The sequence below is a fragment of the Pantherophis guttatus genome, chromosome 9 (assembly GCF_059756535.1).
Source record: "Pantherophis guttatus breed Tessera chromosome 9, ASM5975653v1, whole genome shotgun sequence".
NCBI classification, from domain to species: domain Eukaryota; kingdom Metazoa; phylum Chordata; class Lepidosauria; order Squamata; family Colubridae; genus Pantherophis; species Pantherophis guttatus.
Window position 1 is genome coordinate 4,258,414 of NC_142071.1, and position 20,898 is coordinate 4,279,311.

Below are 20,898 nucleotides of genomic sequence, written 5' to 3' on the forward strand. Positions count from 1 at the left end.
CATCCTGGACATAAACTGTTTCAACTCCTATCCTCAAAACGACACTATAGAGCACTGCACACCAGAACAACTAGACGCAAGAAAAGTTTTTCCCGAATGCCATAACTCTGCTAAACACATAATTCCTTCAACACTGTCAAACTTGATAGAGCCTTGATAGTACAGTGGTCTAAGCACCCTGTTATTAACACAGCTGCCTGCAATTACTGCTGGTTCGAATCTCTCCAAGGCTCAAGGTTGACTCAGCCTTCCATCCTTTCTAAGGTAGGTGAAATGAGGACCCAGTTTGTGGGGGCAAAAAGCTGACTTTGTATAAAAAAATATACAAAAAGTATGAAGGCTATTGCTTAACGCATTGTAAGCCGCCCTGAGTCTCCGGAGAAGGGCGGCATATAAATCAAATTAAAAAATAAATTAAAAAAAAACCTATTTACTAAATCTGCACTACTATTAATCTTCTCATCTTCTCTTCGTTCTCATCACCCATCTCCTCCGACTTATGACTGTATGACTGTAACCTTGTTGCTGGTATCCTTACGATTTATATTGATATTTATTGTTTCCTAATATGATTCGATATTTGTCCCCTATGACTATCATTAAGTGTTGTACCTTATGATTCTTGATGAATGTATCTTTTCTTTTTATGTACACTGAGAGCTTATGCACCAAAGACAAATTCCTTGTGTGTCCAATCACACTTGGCCAATAAAGAATTCTATTCTATTCTATTCTATTCTATTCTATTCTATTCTATTCTATTCTATTCTATTCTATTCTATTCTATTCTATTCTATTCATCACAAACTTAAGAGAAAGAACAGAACAGCTACCAACAGTTATTCTTCCTAAGCATGACTCTTACAGAGTTCAGTTTGATAGGATGGGTTACAAGAATGCCAGCGGTCTTAACAATAGTTAAGTTGTTGAGTAGTTTTCCCATTCAAAACCAATTTATTCCTGTGAAGATTAGGATGGAGGCATTCTCATTTTCTTTCTTCCTTTCCTCTCTTTCCTTCCTTCCTTCCTTTACAGAATAATGGAGTTGGAAGGGACCTTGGAGGTCTTCTAGTCCAGCCCCCTGCTCAAGAAGGAGACCCTTTACCATTCCAGGAAAGTGGATGTTCAGCCTCTTCTTTAAAAGCTATCATGTCCTTCCTTCCTTCCTTCCTTCCTTCCTTCCTTCCTTCCTTCCTTCCTTCCTTCCTTCCTTCCTCCCTCCCTCCCTCCCTCCCTCCCTCCCTCCTTCCCTCCCTCCCATCCTCCCATAATCTGTTAAAGAGGCAGATTTCTTCACGGATAGTTGAGAAACTTATTTATTTAAGAGCCTCCTGCACTTTTATCAGTCCCAAAACCAACCATTGCAATCATTTCCTATATTAGGGTTACGGTCCTAAAAGAATCAGAATTTTGCAGAAGTACTATCAAGTAAAGATGCTTAGGAACCTGGGTCATAAAAAGCAGACCACTGGTGAATTGATATTTGGTTGCTTGGACTCTGAGTCTCAACTATATTTTTATACTATGCATTCAGTCCCATCCCTCGGACTTCACATTATTACACTTTTTTCCTTCCAAAGAAGTGTAGATCAAAGTTGACAAATTAATTAATTTGATGGCATTCAGCTGAGCTTTACTTTTGATGATTGCATGGATGGTTGACCACCATATTTCTTATTTATTTATACATACAGTACATAGAATTTATAGGCTGCCCAATTCCTATTGGCTCTAGGCAGCGTATGATTAAAAAGTAAATTAAAAAAAAAAAGAAAGAAAATATGGAATGGGAAATCATGGGGGTCCTAAAGGAAACATATAACCAGAAAAACACATCCAGCAGGGGCTTCATCTTCACCTACCCCAAAGCCTGGGAAAAGAGGATCTTTAACTTCTTCTTTCTCCTTCTTCTTTCTTCTTTCTTCTTTCTTCTTTCTTCTTTCTTCTTTCTTCTTTCTTCTTCTTCTTCTTCTTCTTCTTCTTCTTCTTCTTCTTCTTCTTCTTCTTCTTCTTCTTCTTCTTCTTCTCCTCCTCCTCCTCCTCCTCCTCCTCCTCCTCCTCCTCCTCCTCCTCCTCCTCCTCCTCCTCCTCTCCCCACAGATGCAAGGTCCACTTTACAGATTATTGAACATCATTTTGCACAGTCAACTGCGTCTCCGGAGCTGCGTCTCCGTGCATGTCTTTGTTAATGGTGTCTTGCCATCTCTTGTTAATGGTGTCTTGCCATCTCAATGACTAGAAGCCATTGACTTCTAGTCGGTAGGCTGTCTTGGCATTGGTGGAAGATGCTGCTCTCTGGACATGTCCTTTACCAGAAGAGCCAACCTTCTCATCTTCTCTGTAATAGGTGCCACACCAAGGATCTTTAACAGCTTCATGAACATAATCAGGGACAGCCATTCATATCTCTGGCGGAATATCATTTTAAAGGGCAGGCACCATGCAGAGAATGTTCTTCCATTTCAATAATCTCTTTAATTCTATTTTTAATCATTGTGTAACTGTCAACTTGCAAAGCTTTCAAGTTGCCATGAGCAGGAGGGAGGGAGAACTGAAGTGAATTCCATACATTCTTTCTGACCGCAATCAGAAGGAGGGTGTTAGGTTTCACAGCCAGCCAAAGTGGTTAATTGGAGAATGTGATTTATGACATGGCCAGAGAGGAGGGGAGAGACAGGGTCATAGGGGAACGTAAATCTACATAGAATCAGTCCTAACTGCATCCGAATATTGCCGGAATGTTGCTCCTAATAAATGAATATATTTCCTTTGAAGTTTGGATCATGGCTCATGAATTAATTAGGGCATCTTTCGGAAACTTGACAATAACTCCATTTGTAAAAAAAGGTTTAAGTATGGGGTTTTTCCATCTTTCTTTAAGAACTCATCAGTTCCCACCTGTGATTACTTTCGAATATTGCTATCTGTACATTTTCCTGGGATTCCTTTCAATTTCTTGAACATTTTCTCATCTTTTCTTTTCCTTGCTGACTGGTTAAGATTCCCTCTCTATTTCTCAAGATTCTTGACTGAGATATCATTGCCTATCTTTTCATGCTTGACACTCTAAATCTATTTTCATTCATCACAGACCCTTCGTCTCCTGCCTTTTGCTATTGCTATCAGAAATAGCTTGTTCTGAAAGTCTGCTGAATCTTTTCTTTGAAATTTTGGGATTTCTTTTGTCCTTCAATGTCTCTTCTCTTTTTTTGATAGCTCCTTGGGTTCACTGCTACCTATTTATTTTATTTATTATTTATTTATTAATTTTATTTCTATACCGCCCTTCTCCCGAAGGACTCAGGGTGGTGTACAGTCTAATTAAAAACACAAAGACAGACAAAATTTAAAAATAATTAAAATTATTAAATTAAATATATTCGTTATATTGAGCTTACATTTTGACTGTATGGAATATATTTAATTTGCCTAACATGCTCTACAAGGTACAACATTTTCTTAAGACAGTAAATTTAATTCTCTTGCTAAACAAACTGACTGTAGTAGATCTGTATTATGTGCTTCTGACCAGGGGTGAAATCCAGCAGGTTCTGACAGGTTCTGGAGAACCAGTAGTGGAAATTTTGAGTAGTTCAGAGAAAAGGCAAATACCACCTCTGGCTGGCCCCAGAGTGGGATTGGAATGGACATTTTGCAATATCCTTCCCCCAGGAGTGGGGAGGGAATGGGGATTTTGCAGTATCCTTCCCCTGGAGTGGGGTGGGAATGGGGATTTTGCAGTATCCTTCCCCTGCCACACCCACCAAGCCACGCCCACAGAACCGCTAGGGAAAAATTTTGAATTTCACCCCTGTTTCTGGCCACATCTTTCTAGAGAATTCTTCCTGATTTCTCATTCCAAGTCTATGGGACATGACAAGTCCATTTTTTTATCTACAGTGGTACCTTGGTACTCAACTGCTTTGAAACTCATCAAATTTGGTACTCAGCACATTTTGATGTGAAAATTTTGTCCCGATACTCATCCTTTGTTTGGGTACTCAACGCACAAGCTAGAACTTGTCGGTGCCGGCTACATTATTCCTTATTGGAAAAAAATTGTTTGGCATGCATCATTTTTGATACTCATTGTGCCTCCTGGAACCAATTAACGATGAGTGCTGAGGTACCACTGTAAATAAAAGCTCCAATTTATTCCTAAACATGAATTAGAAGTAGACAAATGCTCTGAATGTATTCAAATATGAATTTGCTTGGACAGCAGTTATGTGACCTTTCATCTAGATAGCTACGCGCATCATTCAGAGATTTAAATTTATTCCATTCGATTAGCACTCCAAGGAACCTTTTGCCTCAGATCAAGAGTAGTTTGTTCTGCTGAATTCAGTCAATCCATTCGGCAACCATAATACAGTGTATTAGGAGTGTACAATTTTGAGTGTATCTTAGAGTTCATCTTGCCCACGTGTGCCACCAGCAATTCAATTTAAACTAGGCTAGCTCCATTAAAAATCCCTCTAGAGGGAAGGCCAACTTCTCCTTAATAAAGTAAGCTTTGCGTCTTTAACACAAAAAGTACAAGAAGGTATACAGCAAAACGATTTGCATTTCTGAAGAATATGAACAATTAAAAAACAACAACACCTCAGTGGAAACATATTGGCTGTGGCCTTGAAGAGTAACGAGTTGTGCAGAGGAAATTGCAAGAAAAATAGAAGCTATTACATTGACAGAGTTTATTTTTGGATGAAAAATAACACAGGGGAAAACAAGCCGGGCGCCATTTTGGAATTTTCCCCAACCCCTTTACCTGCAACACGGTAGAATGCACCTGTATTTCTTTTCCAAATAACAAAATAATACGTTGTATGTGTGAGTGTGAATGGGATGGTGTGCCCTCACACTGATTTTCATTGAATAGCTCATAAAAGCTGAATTCACTAGAATCATTACCCTTCCCCCACCATAAAGGTAAAGGTTCCCCTCGCACATATGTACTAGTCATTCCTGACTCTAGGGGGCAGTGCTCATCTCCGTTACAAAGCCGAAGAGCTCCGTGATCATGTGGCCGGCATGACTCAACGCCAAAGGTGTACAGAACGCTGTTCCCTTCCCACCAAAGGTGGTCCCTATTTTTCTACTTGCATTTTTTATGTGCTTTCGAACTGCTAGGTTGGCAGAAGCTGGGACAAGCAATGGGCGCTCACCCCATTAAGCGGCACTAGGGATTCGAACCGCTGAACTGCCAACCTTTCGATCGACAAGCTCAGCGTCTTAACCACTGAGCCACCGCATCCCTTCCCCCACCATAAATAAGGACAAATGCTGGAGAGAGGCTTTTTACCATGGCACCATTGTGTAGCGATAAGGGAATATTTCTTAAGATGTAAAAAAGGGAACGCAACCAAAATTTAAAAACAAAACAAAACATCGTCGTATCGCTTTTTCATAAATTCACACTTCGGCACACAGACCCGAATAACAGAATAGACAAAGACTATAAGAGCTGTTGCCAAAGATGAGAGGCAGATTTAAATTGGCAAAGCAAAGTTAAACTCTTCTTTTGTTCCCAGAAAATATATGCTGTTCATCATGCACTGAAGGGCTTCCCTTTAATCTTTCTCTCTGCGTATCTCTCTCACCCATAAACAATTTATAAATGCATAGATACTGCATCGCAATCTCCCGTCCGGTTTCTATCTTCCCAATTTTGACAGCCTCCCGCTGGCCTTCATTCCCCTTCGTTCTACTTTCTGAATATATGGCAATTCCACATGCATGGCTTTTTACACGTATGCTAGCTGTCAGTCTTAGCCCAAGTACAACGCCGAACAGTCGGATGGTTCAATTCTTTATTGGCTCGCACCAGGGATGATATTCACTTACTTTCCCTACCGGTTCGCAAAATTCTCTATTGGTTCACATGTGCCAGGCCTCAAAAATGTGCCTAAACCTGTGATTTCCGCTACCGGTTTGGGCGAACCGGGGCAAACCGGGGCGAACCAGCTGAATACCACCTCTAGCTCACACCAGTGGTGGGTTTCAAAATTTTTTACTACCTGTTCTGTGGGTGTGGCTTGGTGGGTGTGGATGGCTTGGTGGGCGTGGCAAGGGAAGGATACTGTAAAATCTCCATTCCCTCCCCAATCCAGGGGAAGGTTACTGCAAAATCCCCATTTCCTCCCGATCAGCTGGGACTCGGGAGGCAGAGAATAGATGGGGGCAGGGTCAGTCAGAATTTTTACTACCGATTCTCCAAACTACTCAAAATTTTCGCTACCGGTTCTCCAGAACTGGTCAGAACCTGCTGAAATCCACCTCTGGCTCACACCATACAGACAGAATCTTGCCAGACTAAACCTATACTAGTAAGCCCTTAACAGATATACCATGGGAGATTCTCGGGAGTGGCTATGCCAAATCTCTTTCTCTTTTTTCCCCAAACCAGCTCTGATTGGGCTGCCGCTTGTCTTGTCATCCTCCTTGAAATGTACTCCTACCTTTCTGGAAAACTGCCACTTGACTGTAATCCATCACGCCACCACACAATCCACCACATCAGCTCCCAAAGATTGGGAGTTTGAGCTAAACTCCTTTTTCATTGCTAATCTCTTTATTTAATTTCTTTTTTTAACATTTTTGCTTGCACCCAATCTTCAGAAATTCAGGTTAATTATAACGGGAAGGGGGAAATAACCCTGTTGTGGAAAATTGTGGAAACCTTTTGGGGAAAGTGTATTTTCTAAAACTAGCTAATAACACCACTTTTTTGGGGGGGGAGTAGTACCATAACATTATATATCAATGGAAAGATAATTTAATCAAGAATGTAATGCAATCACTTTTATGAAGGATTTGCTATTAGAATAGCAGTTACAGTAGAAAGAAGAAGAGGGAAACACGTAGAAAAAACGAGATATACAAAAATTATCACCACATCAGTTAATACTTCGTTGGGTAACCTTTAGCATGAATGACGGCCTTACAACGTCTTCCCATGGAGTGAACCAAGTCTTTGAGTTCTGCAGCTGTCATAATGTGAAACCAAGATTCAAAGATGGCTTCTATTAACTGGGTTTTATTGCTGAGTCGCTTCTGACTAACAAGTTTCTTTAGTTGGCTCCATCGATTTTCAATTGGGTAAAGGTCTGGGCTATTCCCAGGCCATTCCAGCAGTGGAATGTGATTATCTTGAAACTTCAAAAACAAGTGGTGTTATTAGCCATCAATCCTCCAAAATACACTTTTCCCAAAAGGTTTCCACAATTTTGGCCACTACTGTATGTCCTGTTCACTCAACCATAGCTAACAGAGTCAGACTTACTTGTTCTGATGTTTCGAGCCCTTCAAGTGTGCGTGATACTGTTCTATTGAGTTTAGAGTGACGTTACAGATGTTGCAAGTATATGTCCGCTTCAGACCTGTGGACAGAACATAACAGGATGAACTACACCATCTTATGAGAACCAGCAGACTTGATAGCTGCATTTAACCCCAACCGGCTGTTTAGTACTACTGCCCTGAAATCATCCTCTCTTATAGAAGCTCCCACAGAAACTTTCTAGGTCTGATTTCCCAAACTCTCATGGAAGATCGTTTTTGCAATTTGTCACCTTCCATAGTGCTGGAAGAAATGTCCATCTGGGTTCAGTTCCAAGTGGGGAAAAAGACACTGGATTCATGGAAATTGCTTGGAAAGAAGATTTATTGTTGAACAGGATCACATGCAGAGGTGAAATGCTCCCGGTTTGGACCGGCTCGGGCAAGTAGGTAGCGATGGCGGCAAGCAGTTCGGAGAACCGGTAGCAAAAATCCCTGTCCCCGCCCCCCATGCCCAGCTGAGCCACATGATCATCAGAGGCTTTTTTCTTTTAAATGACTCTGATGATCCAAGCTCTGACGATCCAAGCTCTGACGATCCCAGCTGAGTTGCCTGCCGATCAGGCAACTCAGCTTGGATCGTCAGAGCCATTTAAAAGAAAAGTTGTTTTCTTTTAAATGGCTCTGACGATCCAAGCTCTGACGATCCCAGCTGAGTTGCCTGATCGGCAGAGGGTTTTTTAAAAGGCAACTCAGCTGGGATCGTCAGAGCCTTTTGAAAGCATTTTTTACATGGTTTTACATGTAAAAAATGGTTTTAAAAGTAAAAAAAAAATTGGCCACGCCCACCCAGTCACATTCCCCTCCACCAAGCCACACCCACAGAACCGGTAGTAACAAATTTTAGATTTCACCACTGATCACGTGGTTTGAGGTCCTGGGCACAAAAGGGGAAAAAAAGCTGGGAGTGCCTGGGTTTTATGCCCTCTGTTGGGCTTTGAATTTAAACTTGTGTTCTGATTGATTATCAGACTTCCACGAGGCCGTGCAGGGGTAACTTTGTAGGTTGTCTTTTGAGTCCCAGGCTTGGTTGACTCTTGCTGGGTGATGATGTAATGAAAGGGCTTTGGGCAATTCCTACTATGGCTCTGCCTAAAGGAGGTAGATCAGTGGTGAAATCCAGCTAAATCTAGCCGGCTTGTGTGATGCAGGTGGTAGCAGTGGTGGGTTCCTCCCGGTTCGGCCCGGTTCAGCCGAGCCGGTAGCGGTGACGATGTGACGTCACCGAATCGGTTCTCTTTGTCTGGGAGCTGGGCCCTCCCACCCGCCTCCGTATTATTCCTACCTTTATTTCTTCTTTTTTAGCCCAGCTGATAGATGCGGCAGAGTGGATTGCCGCACCTCAGCTGAGCAGATACCAAACACTCTTTTAATTTTAAGACATAATTTTAAAGGATTAAAGATCAAGATTGTTCTTTATTGAGAAAAAAAGGAAAGAAGGAATATAAAGTTGATTTATTTGATCAAGTTTAAAATAGATATATTGTTATCTCTGGTAACTCTTAATGGACCTTTGCTGGTTAGGGCAGAATGACAACAAGGCTTTAAGGATTCATTTATAGATGAGATATGGGAAGTTCATTTGTTCTATTTTAATGGAAGGAGTATAAGTTTTTAAGATTGTTTATACTTGTTTATACACAAGGATGTATAAACAAATATAAATATATCTGTATATCTCTCTGTGTATGTGTATAAACTTTACATATTTCTTTTTTTTCCTTTACTATATTCTTATTTTATTTAATATTTTCTTTCTATTTTTCTTTTTTGCACTTTTTTCTTTTTTTTTTGGTCTTTTATTTTTTTTCATTTGCATTTTTTAAAATCTTTTTAATTGCAATGTTTCCTAAAAATTATTGTTAAAAAAAAATAAGGATAACCATATGCACAGTTCTCTCTGTGGGGGGTATCTATGGGGTTTCATGTTGCTTGGATTGTGTCCATAGCGTGCAACATCATATTATATTTCCCTATTGTGTCAACAGATGGCTATGCAGCCATTATCAGCTTAGCATATGTTGCAATGAATGTCTGAAATTTGGTGACAATCCCAGATTAATTTTGCAAATGTCGAGAAACTGAGAAGATTTTAGGAGTAAATGTTGACAGTTATCAACATGTGACTGCCGGCATTCACTGCTGCATTTCCGAAAAGTGAAGAAATAGGTTTCATTGTAAACTGTTTCCTAAGTAGGCAGCTGCCAATCTCCATCCCATTGACTATATTAATGCTTCTTTGTCTGTGTGTCAATCTTGCAAGGTAGTCCAGATTGGAAGCAAATCTAGGAGCACTTACTTAACTTTATTTTAAGTTTACATTAACAGCATTTTGCATGTCAGAAAGTACATCTCTTTCCCCACTCCTTTTACAGTGCAAGAAACTAGGGAGGGTCCCTTCTTAGATGTTCACCATCCTTGTCTGTATTAATGCCTCTTCGTTGTGAAGTACTCCAGACAATATATATATAATTTCATTTCATTATTATCTCTTTTATTCATTAGACATGAAACTCAGTCAACTGAACATTTTAAAATGTATCATTATTATTATTATTATTATTATTATTATTATTATTATTATTATTATTATTTATAATATATATAAATATAAACATGGCTCTCTCTCTCCCTCTCTCTCTCTCTCTGTGTGTGTGTGTGTGTGTATGTTCCAGCATAACTCTGGAACACCTCGAGCAATTTCAACCAAACTTGGTACACAGATGACTTACTCTCTGGGAAGAAATACTGAGGGGGTAAGACTCCCCTAACACATCCTCGGGGTGTGTGTTCTGTTAAGATACAGCCTGTTGTGCCTTAAAATGGCTTCTACTGTACTGCCTTAAAGTGGCTTCTACTGTGCAGCACAGTGGAGTTGCCATGGTAACAGCTTCACAGTACTCCACAAGGGGGCTCACTCTGGTAAGGGGGGAAATCCAACATTAGAAATTATGTTTGGTCCGGACATTTTCAACAAGGCTTTGATTATTCTTGAGGATAAATATAGAACAGCTTAGTGCATATTCTCATGGACAAGAAGCCACTTCTAAATCAAGATCAGAAAAAAGCATACCACGTGATCATGTATCAGCTAGCCAAACAACAAGGTGGTATCATTTTACTTGACACTTCTGGAGCCACAGGGAAAACATTTTTAACTAATTTAATTCTCACCGAAATCAGGCCTCAGGGTGAAGTTGCTCTTCCTGTTTAATACAGGATTGGGATAAATAAATACCCAGGCAAAGCCAGGTTATCAGCTAGTAATAAATAAATAAAACCTTATTTTTTTAAAAAAACTCACCCTGCCTGGAAGTGTTCACATTCTTCGATGCTACCTTAATAATTCTTAGATCTTTGATCAAGACTTGAATTATTAAATTTCCCCCACTCTTAAGACTGTGAATCTAACTCTAGATTATGCACACACAATAATAATAATAATCTTGAATTGATTAAACTTGAATGTAGCTTAGATTGATTCAGGGGTGAAGTGCTCCCGGTTCGGACCAGTTGGATGAACTGGTAGTGATGGCGGCACGAGGCTCCGCCCACCCGCCCGGTCGTCGTTACTTCCTGGTTTTAACCAGGAAGTAACTTGTTTTTTGCCCTCTGCGCATGTGCAGAAGGGTTTGCACATGCGCAGAGGGTCTAGGCGTGCCATTGACGCACATGCATACTTCCAAACTGGTTGGGAAGGTAAGTAGATATCACCCCTGGATTGATCGCAAGAGGAAATTCGACTCCCTCTCATTTAATCAGTTAATCAAGGCTCTAGAAATAACAGCGTCAGTAGAAACATCAGATCTTTGTGGAAAGATCAATGGCGCAATGGAAGACACAGTTGCTGATCAATGGTGATAGACTAGGAAAAGTTAATATCAAGAGAAAAATCTTTCAAGGAGACTCACTATCCCCACAACAGTTTGTCATTTCATTGATTCTTCTGTCAACGATACGGAAGACCATTGCTATCAAGCCAACATAAAAAAAAAAAAACCCACTTCCTTTATCTGGACAATCTAAAGCTGTATGGAGAAACACCGTCGGAAATAGAATCACTGCTCAATCACCGCCATATACAGTAGTGGCCAAAATTGTGGAAACCTTTTGGGAAAAGTGTATTTTCTAAAACTAGCTAATAACATCACTTTTTTGGGGAGTAGTACCAGGGGTGAAATCCAGCAGGTTCTGGAGAACCGGTAGTGGAAATTTTGAGTAGTTCGGAGAACCGGCAAATACCACCTTTGGCTGGCCCCAGAGTGGGGTGGGAATGGAGATTTTGCAATATCCTTCCCCTGGAGTGGCGTGGGAATAGAGATTTTGCGGTATCCTTCTTTTGCTACATCCAGCAAGCTACGCCCACCAAGCCACGCCCACAGACCTGGTAGTAAAAAAAATTGGATTTCACCACTGACTAGTACCATAAAACTATATATCAATGGAAAGATCATTTAATCAAGAACGCAATGCAATAACGTTTATGAAGGATTTGCTATTAGAATAGCAGTTACAGTAGAAAGAAGAAAAGTGGAACACGTAGAAAAAACAAGATATTCAAAAAAAATCACCATGTCAGTTAATACTTCGTTGGGTAACCTTTAGCATGAATTACGGCCTTACAACATCTTCCCATGGAGTGAACCAAGTCTTTGAGTTCTGCAGCTGTTCTCATGTGAAACCAAGATGGAATGATGGCTTCTATTAACTGGGTTTTATTGCTGGGTCACTTCTGACTAACAAGTTTCTTTAGTCGGCTCCATAGATTTTCAACTGGGTGAAGGTCTGGGCTATTCCCAGGCCATTCCAGCAGTGGAATAGGATTATCTTGAAACTCCTAGATAAGGCGGTTATTAGCCATCAAATCTCAAAAACACACTTTTCCCAAAAAATTTCCACAATTTTGGCCACCACTGTAGATTTTCTCTGTTGAATTTTGGATTATTCCACATTTGTCTCAGTATCTTATACCAGGCACCTTCATTGTACATTCAGCAATGTATTCGTTCATTTAACTATCAAACAGATCAGTCAAAATGCTTGTGATTCATCACATCAAGATTTTTTTTAATCAGTAGATGGCCTACAAATTAGAACTGCCAAGGTCTGAATATTCAGTAAGCAATTGCCTGCTGCAATCTTCTTGAAATGAATCCACCAGAAAGTGTTTTATCCACCCTTTGTTTTTTTTATAATTAATAATTTGGATGAAATTGTACGGTAAAATAAATGCTTATCAAATTTACAGATGACTGAAAGGGGGAGCAAGATAGTTAATAGAGATATAATATTTATAACAATGTTGTTAGGAAAGACAAACGAGCTGAAAATTGCACAGTAAAATTTAATCAAACAATAAATGCAACTATAAACTCTTATCTACCACTATAATGTTTCCACAACATGGAAAATAATAAATCCATTTAATCCATTGTTTTAGGACAAGGTGTGTCAAACTGGCAGCCCGCGGGCTGGATGTGTCATGATCAGACCACGCCCACCCCAGTTCCGCGAATGGGAAAAACGTCACGAAACGTCACGTGACGGCAACCTGACGTGGCGAGTTTGACACTGCTTTTAGGAGAAAAGCAGACAGAGATAGGGGGTGGAGTTAAACATGTCATCAGTTTGGAGTCGTTATGTTGTCACAAATGATCCAGTCTCCCTTGAGTTCTATTGACACTTACCTGGCCCTGATTCAGATTTGAATTTGAATTGACTGAATTAATGTCAGGCCCAAAGGATCAGTTACAATTCAGAAGGATTTATTGCTCAAGCCTACACAAAAGAATCTGGTCAATTAAAGTTCAAATCTGAATCGGTACCAGATAAGAGTCAATGGAATTCAAAGTGGACTGGACTTGGATCATTGGTGGCAATGTCATGACTCCAAACTGAAAAACAAAATAACAGAGTTGGAAGGGACCTTGGAGGTCTTCTAGTCCAACCCCCTGCTCAGGCAGGAAACCCTACACATTTCAGACAAATGGTTATCCAACCTCTTCTTAAAAACTTCCAGTGTTGGAGCATTTACAACTTCTGGAGGCAGGTTGTTCTACCGATTAATTGTTCTAACTGTCAGGAAAATTTCTCCTTAGTTCTAGGTTGCTTCTCTCCTTGATTAGTTTCCACCCATTGCTTCTTGTTCTACCCTCAGGTGCTTTGAAGAATAGGTTGAAGTGATGACATAGAGTTAACTATTCCCAGAGTATATATGTAGTGATGCAAATAGTTCCTTTAGTTTGACAAGATTTCTGTCTGTAGGTAAGGACCATAAAATAAACTGTTCAGAAGAATCTCAGTGGATTTTCTTGGTTTTTGGAGCTCGACAGAAGGTTAATTCCATGTGAAAAAAAGCTTAACCAATTATTCAGATAAAGGATGGATGTGTTGAAGTGAAGACTCATCATGTATCTGTCTGGGATTCTGCACCGCGGGGTTGGAATTGATGACATAAATGCTCCTTTCAACTCTACAATTCTATTTTCACCAATTTCAAGAATCCATTTAAAGAAGTAAGTTCTGACTACTGGTGAGAAATTGGAATTGTAGATTTTGCTCTCTTTAAGCTTTTATGCTTTGCTGTAATACTACAGGATTAGATTTTGAACTCTAGGGAAGTTATTCTTCCACAAGCAGCCAAACTAAGTTGGGACTCTTAATTTTATTGCAGTGTAGGTACTGAGCTTCTCTTCATATCCTGCTCTTACTAGGAATCCAATACAATAACAAAGAGAGCATCCTATAAAACAGGTTTTAATCCTTCCATGAAGAAAATAGATGAAATGTATCATGGGTGGGATCATAAAAATTACTTAGCCTGGTTATATTAAAATCTGCTAGGATGAATCTTTAATGCATGATGTTCTGCTTATCAGTTGCTCTCAGCTCCGAGAAAGGGCATGTTTGAAGTAGATGTGACACTGCAACTTAAACCTCATTTTTGGCCCAATATGCCTAGAGAATATTGTAACCTTCAGAACAGGGGTGAAATCCAGCAGGTTCTGACAGGTTCTGGAGAACCGGTAGTGGAAATTTTGAGCAGTTCGGAGAACCGGTAGTGGAAATTTTGAGTAGTTTGGAGAACTGGCAAATACCACCGCTGGCTGGCCCCAGAGTGGGGTGGGAATGGAGATTTTGCAGTATCCTTCCCCTGCCATGCCCACAAGCCATGCCCACCAAGCCACACCACGCACACCAAGCCATGCCAACAGAACCGGTAGTAAAAAAAAATTGGATTTCACCATTGCTTCAGAAGTAGTAAAGTCTAATGGAGAATATTTGTAATTCATGGTTAAAATGAAGAGTCTTTGATGCTCTCTGAGGTTGGTGGTTTTCTTGCGGATGTTTAATTACCCAAACTAGGTAACATCATCAGTGCTAGTAAGGAGTGGAATTTGCTCTCATTTTATAGTCTAGTGACTTGGCCTGTCCCACCTAAATTGGTGGGAGTGGCCTTGGAGGTTGGCTGTTTACTGTTAGCTTGTCTGTCGGTTCCTTGATGGGGTATTGTTTACTTAATTGTTGGTTTTATGTTAAACCTGCAGTTAATTTATCCTCATGTTGGTTGTTGATGGCGAGGAAGTTTTTCGTCTTCTCGTTCCCTTTTTGGCTTCTGGATTGTCTCTTTTGCATACAGTAGTGGTCAAAATTGTGGAAACCTTTTGGGAGAAGTATATTTTCTAAAACTAGCTAATAACACCACTTTTTTTTTTTTTTGGGAGTAGTACCATAAAATTCTATATCAATGGAAAGATAATTTAATCAAGAATGTAATGCAATCACTTTTATGAAGGATTTCCTATTCGAATAGCAGTTACAGTATAAAGAAGGAAAGTGAAACACGTGGAAAAAACGAGATACACAAAAATGATCACCATAGAAAAAAAAAATGAGATATACAAAAATTATCACCATGTCAGCTAATAGTTGGGTAACCTTTAGCATGAATGATGGCCTTACAACGTCTTCCCATGGAGTGAACCAAGTCTTTGAGTTCTGCAGCTGTTATCATGTGAACCCAAGATTGAATGCTGGCTTCCATTAACTGGGTTTTATTGCTGGGTCGCTTCTGACTAACAAATTTCTCTAATCGGCTCCATTGATTTTCAATTGCTATTCCCAGGCCATTCCAGCAGTGGAATAAGATTATCTTGAAACTCCCAAAAAAAGTGGTGTTATTATTATTTTATTTTCAAATTTCTATACCGCCCTTCTCCTTTCGGACTCAGGGCGATTAGCCATCAAACCTCAAAAATACACTTTTCCCAAAAGGTTTCCACAATTTTGGCCACTACTGTAGCATGTAGATATCGTTTATGTCTATGTGTCCAATGATGGCTAATTTATCAGAGTGCCAGACTTCTAAAAATTCCCTAGCATTTTTGGACTGGGCTGGGTCTAGGATGGTCTCAATTTCCCAGCTAAAACTATGGTTAAATCTGTCCATGTATTGTGAAATTAAAATGTTTTTATCATGCCTTCTGACTGCTAGTATAAACTCTGTCCAAGGCTGGCCTTTTCCTGGTCACAATATATTTCTTAGTTTCACAGTGAGTCTTAAACCAACACTGTCACAAAATGGTAAGTAGGATTACTCTACCTGTCAGTTCAATTATATGGATGCCAGTGCAGGATAGGCTTATTTAAGGGCCATTTACACTTCTGAACTGTAAAAATCATATATAGAGATTAAATGAATTTGGAAGTAATATGTAGGATTCAGAGAGAGAGAGAAAACTATTTATTTAAAAGACAGCTTGGGATGCTTTAAAAAACACCAATAATTCAAATAATTCAATAGGCAAATACCATAGGATTATGAATAAAAACAAACGAATTTCATCTTAACTATTGTTGTTAGTTGTGAAGTCGTGTCCGACCCATCGCGACCCCATGGACAACGTTCCTCCAGGCCTTCCTGTCCTCTACCATCCTCTGGAGTCCATTTAAGATCACGCCGACTGCTTCAGTGACTCCATCCAGCCACCTCGTTCTCTGCCGTCCCCTTCTTCTCCTTTTGCCCTCCATCGTTCCCAGCATTACGCTCTTCTCCAGGGAGTCCTTCCTTCTCATTAGGTGGCCAAAGTATTTGAGTTTCCTCTTCAGGATCTGGCCTTCTAAAGAGCAGTCAGGGTTGATCTCTTCTAGGACTGACCGATTGGATCTCCTTGCGGTCCAAGGGACTCGCAGGAGTCTTCTCCGGCACCAGAGTTCAAAGGCCTCCATTCTTTGGTGCTCAGCCTTCCTTATGGTCCAACTTTCACAGCCATCCATTGCAACTGGGAAAACCATCGCCTTGACTATACGCACTTTCGTTGACAGGGTGATGTCTCTGCTTTTTAGTACGCTGTCAAGATTTGCCATGGCTTTCCTCCCCAGGAGCAGGTGTCTTAATTTCTTGGCTGCAGTCCCCATCTGCGGTGATCAATTGTACTTGTCTTAACTGTACTTGTTCAATATTCAGATATTTGTTAACGTTGTTTTGGGTGTTTCTGCAACAAGTAGAAGGCTCTGCAAACAGAGATTTCTACTTGTTGCAGCAATCCTGCTCTTATCCGTTATCAGTCCAAATATAACATTTGCAATCTCTTGAATAAAACCGAAATATGGGAAAGGACATGCATCTTGTCAAATGACACAACAGCCGGCAGTCTCCTGGCGGCCTTCAGATATCATTGGCAGAATCTATTCTGGTATCCCTCCGATGGCTCTCATAGCGTGAAACATTATGTTGAGGGTAGTTTTCCAAATCACAATTGCTCATTAGCTACGTAACAACAGCTCCGAGGTCCAAGGCTGCAGTTGCTGCCTTGACAGGGTTCCTTATTTTTTTTAGTTAATATTCCATCTGTCAACTTCCTAATTTTTTTTGGTGTTGTTTTTTAAGAAAACCCGGTGCAGGGTTTTCATGTTATTGTTTTGCTGTTTTTTGATCATCGTTTTATTTATCAGTTTTATGATTTATTTATTTATTTTATTTTATTTTATTAAATTTCTATACCGCCCTTCTCCCGAAGGACTCAGGGCGGTGAACAGCCAGAGTTCTGTAAAACACAGAGATACAAAATTTAAAATAGATTAAAATGGATTAAATAATTTGGCTGAATTTTAAAATACCCCATAATTAAACAGATTAAAATTTGTGTTTAAAATTTAAATTTAAAAAAGGAGAAGATTGTGGGGAGCTGCCCAGATTTGCTAAGGTGGGCAGGCATATAAATCTTTTAAATCAACCAACCAACCAGCGGTGAAATCCATTTAGTAAAAAATGGGACGTAATGACATCCTGGCGGGTGGGCGGAGCCACTGGCGCTACCAGTATGCACGCACCAGGAAGCTGAGTTTCTGGTTTCTGGCGTTCCCACGCTCGCGAAAACCAGCTGGCCGGCATGCATGCACATGTCAGAACCCAAAAGACCAACAGACAATGGCTGGCATGCCTGGAGAAATGGCTCTGCATGTCACTTCCAGCACGTGTGCCATAAGTTCCCCATCACGGGTACAGAATCTCAGTTAATTAGATTTTCACAGATTGGAATAAAAGCAACAGACACTTTGTTAACTAGTATCCAAGCATCAAGCGGGGTTATCGTTTTATACTGGATAAAATGTTTCTGTCAAAAGTGACATGTATATATGTGTCAAGCACTGAGGAAACGAGGCGATTCAGGCAGTTCAAATGAGCATAAAGATTTATTGCAAGCTTAAGCTCGCTACGAAATCTGAGCTACTCATGAAATGAGCGGGAATTAAGAGGTATTCCAGGTGGATCTCTTGCAGGCGCGCAGGGACTCAAGACTTATGACCCGTTTGACCTCTCCCTCGGGCTCAGCCTGGTCATCTCATACATCATGCATACTACCCATGATATTGCTATCTCCTTCTCTTTTAGCTCAAGCCACTTTTAGCATTTTAATCTCAACTGCTTAGTCAGCGCTCTCATTGCAATTTAAGAGGTGAAAAGTATTTAAGGGGGGGGGGCTCGATCATGTTCGTGGCTTCCGACAAGTTGCAAGCGGATTTATGCCTCCATCTTTATTTAAAGTACAAAAAACACTTGTGGGGATTGTCACAACTGTGGGATTTCAGTGAAACGTGTCTGTGTAGGTCTCTCTGAGGAAGAAAGGCTCCATGGAAGAAAAAGGAAATGGTATCTAAGTGGAACATTTCGACAGAGGTAGCGTGCTGTTTTTAATCATCCCACCAGAGATTTTTTTAAAAAATAAATATTGCTATGCTGCTGAATTTAATAATTTAGCATGAAGAGCTGATGTTCAGGCATCAGGGCCTTGGTGACACAGCAGACTAAAGTGCTGTTAAGTAGCACCAGCTGCCTGCAATTACTGCAAGTTCAAATCTCACCAGGCTCAAGGTTGACTCAGCCTTCCGTCCTTTCAAGGTAGGTAAAATGAGGACCCGGATTGTGGGGGCAATAAGCTGACTTTGTATAAAAAAAAGAACACCGCTTAGGGAGGCCCAAAAGCCCTACTAAGCAGGTATATACAAAAGTATGAAGGCTATTGCTTAACGCATTGTAAGCCGCCCTGAGTCTCCGGAGAAAGGGCGGCATATAAATCAAACCAATAAATAAATAAATAAATAAGTTTTTACTACTCCTCTCTTTCTTTCATTATGTTGGACAGCTCCGTATCCTCAGCCGTTCCGGACTGCATTCTTCTCAGAAAGTGCTTTCGAACCTTTGTCGCTTCTGCTGACTTTGAAATGTGGAGAACATAAAAGCAGATGTTGCAAAAACAGTCCCTGATCAACTCCTTTTGCTCCAACGGCTCCAAAAAGATCGTTCGGCGCTCTCTCTGCTCAAGAGAATGATAAACTTTCTCTCACTCTGCAATCGAGAATGGGGGTTGGGGAAAGTGGTCATAAAAGACTGTGATAGAGAAGACCTTCCAAAGATAGACTCCTGGAGTTCCAAGGAACAATTGTCTGTAGAGATTCTCAGTCCTCCAAGTCATGGTTGTCCCAAAGGTTTTTTTTTTTCAAGAGGCAACTGGACTTTTCTTGTTTTTTCTTTTGAAGACGTTTCGCTTCTCATCCAAGAAGCTTCTTCAGCTCTGACTGGATGGTGGGGAATGGAAGGATTGATGCTCCTTGCAGACAGCTGGTCATTTGCATCCTTTTAGAGAGTCGTTGAGGCCACTTGGAGGTTTATCTGTGTCCTCAGGGTCACCTGAGTGGTGCAAATGGTTCCTGTAGTCTGCCATTTTATTTCCCTCTGGAAATCCATTCCTACTCCCATACCATTCAAAGGGTGTTCATCCCAAATTGTATAGTTAAAAGTCTAGAGATTCTCAGTCATCCAGGTCATGGTTGTCCCAAAGGTGCTTTTTCAGGAGGCAACTGGACTTTCTTGTTTTTTCTTTTGAAGACGTTTCGCTTCTCATCCAAGAAGCTTCTTCAGCTCTGACAGGAAGCATCCAAGCATCTCATTCCATTCCATTCCATTCCATTCCCCACTATCCTTTCAGAGCTGAAGAAGCTTCTTGGATGAGAAGCGAAACGTCTTCAAAAGAAAAAAAAAACAAGGAAGTCCAGTTGCCTCCTGAAAAAAAAAAAACCTTTGGGATAAAAGGAACAATTGATGTTGGAGGGAACAGTTTGCCCTGAGACTAGAAGTCAGGTGACAGAGCAAAGAAAGAGTTCTTCCAGGCACAAAAATTCAAGACCATTTGTAAGGTTGCAGCCTAGAAGATTTATTCAAGCTATACACAAGAATCTGCTCAATTAAAGTTCCACACTAAATTGGCACCACGTAAAAGTCAACAGAATTCAGGAGATGTTGGATTTGAAGCCCTTGACTCTAAACTGATGACACACTTAACTCTGCCTTCCCCAACTCCGCCTGCTCTTCTCCTACACGTTCCTACCAATGGAAGAAATTGTGGGAACGCAAGGATTCTAAACTGATGACACACTTCACTTCGCCTTCCCCAGCTTTGCCTGCTCTTCTCCTACAGGTTCCTACCAATGGAAGCACTTGTGGGAACGCAAGGATTCTAAACTGATGACACACTTAATTCCGCCTTCCCCAACTCTGCCTGCTCTTCTCATACAAGTTCCTACCAATGGGAGCACTTGTAGGAATGCAAGGATTCTAAACTGATGACACACTTAACTCCACCTTCCCCAGCTCTGCCTGCTCTTCTTCTACAAGTTCCTACCAAAGGGAAGAAGGAAAGCTTGTCTGCTCTCATGGTGTCTCAAAGGAAAACATCTGCTTTGCTCAACTTTCCAAAGATCAGACTGGAATCAGAAATAAATCAACAGTTACTAAAATCAGATGAGGACCTGAGATCAATCAGGTCTGGAGCCAACCTCAGAGTGGTCAAAAGCATTGATAAGGAAGTGCCTTAAATAGCAATAGCACTTAGACTTATATACCACTTCACAGTGCTTTATAGCTCTCTCTAAGCAGTTTGCAGAGTCAGCCTATTGCCCCCCCAACAATCTGGGTCTTCATTGTACCAACCTTGGAAGAATGGAAGGCTGAGTCAACCTTGAGCCTGGTGAGATTCGAACTTCCAAATTGCAGCCAGC

General features: G+C 40.6%; 1 protein-coding gene across 4 annotated transcripts in view; it reads right to left on the reverse strand.

Moving 5' to 3' along the window:
- Window positions 1-20,898, reverse strand: part of ZMAT4 (zinc finger matrin-type 4) — a 163,946-nt gene that overhangs the window by 17,499 nt on the left and 125,549 nt on the right. For 2 of the 4 annotated variants that reach the window (XM_087875872.1, XM_087875869.1), the window contains one exon: window positions 7,286-7,382. The exons of 1 other annotated variant lie outside the window; for it this stretch is intronic. In XM_087875872.1, coding sequence (XP_087731998.1) covers window positions 7,286-7,382 — 97 coding nt within the window. Of the gene's footprint in view, window positions 1-7,285; window positions 7,383-20,898 lie in introns of those variants that run through there. One more of the 4 variants, XM_087875871.1, reaches the window with a different exon arrangement.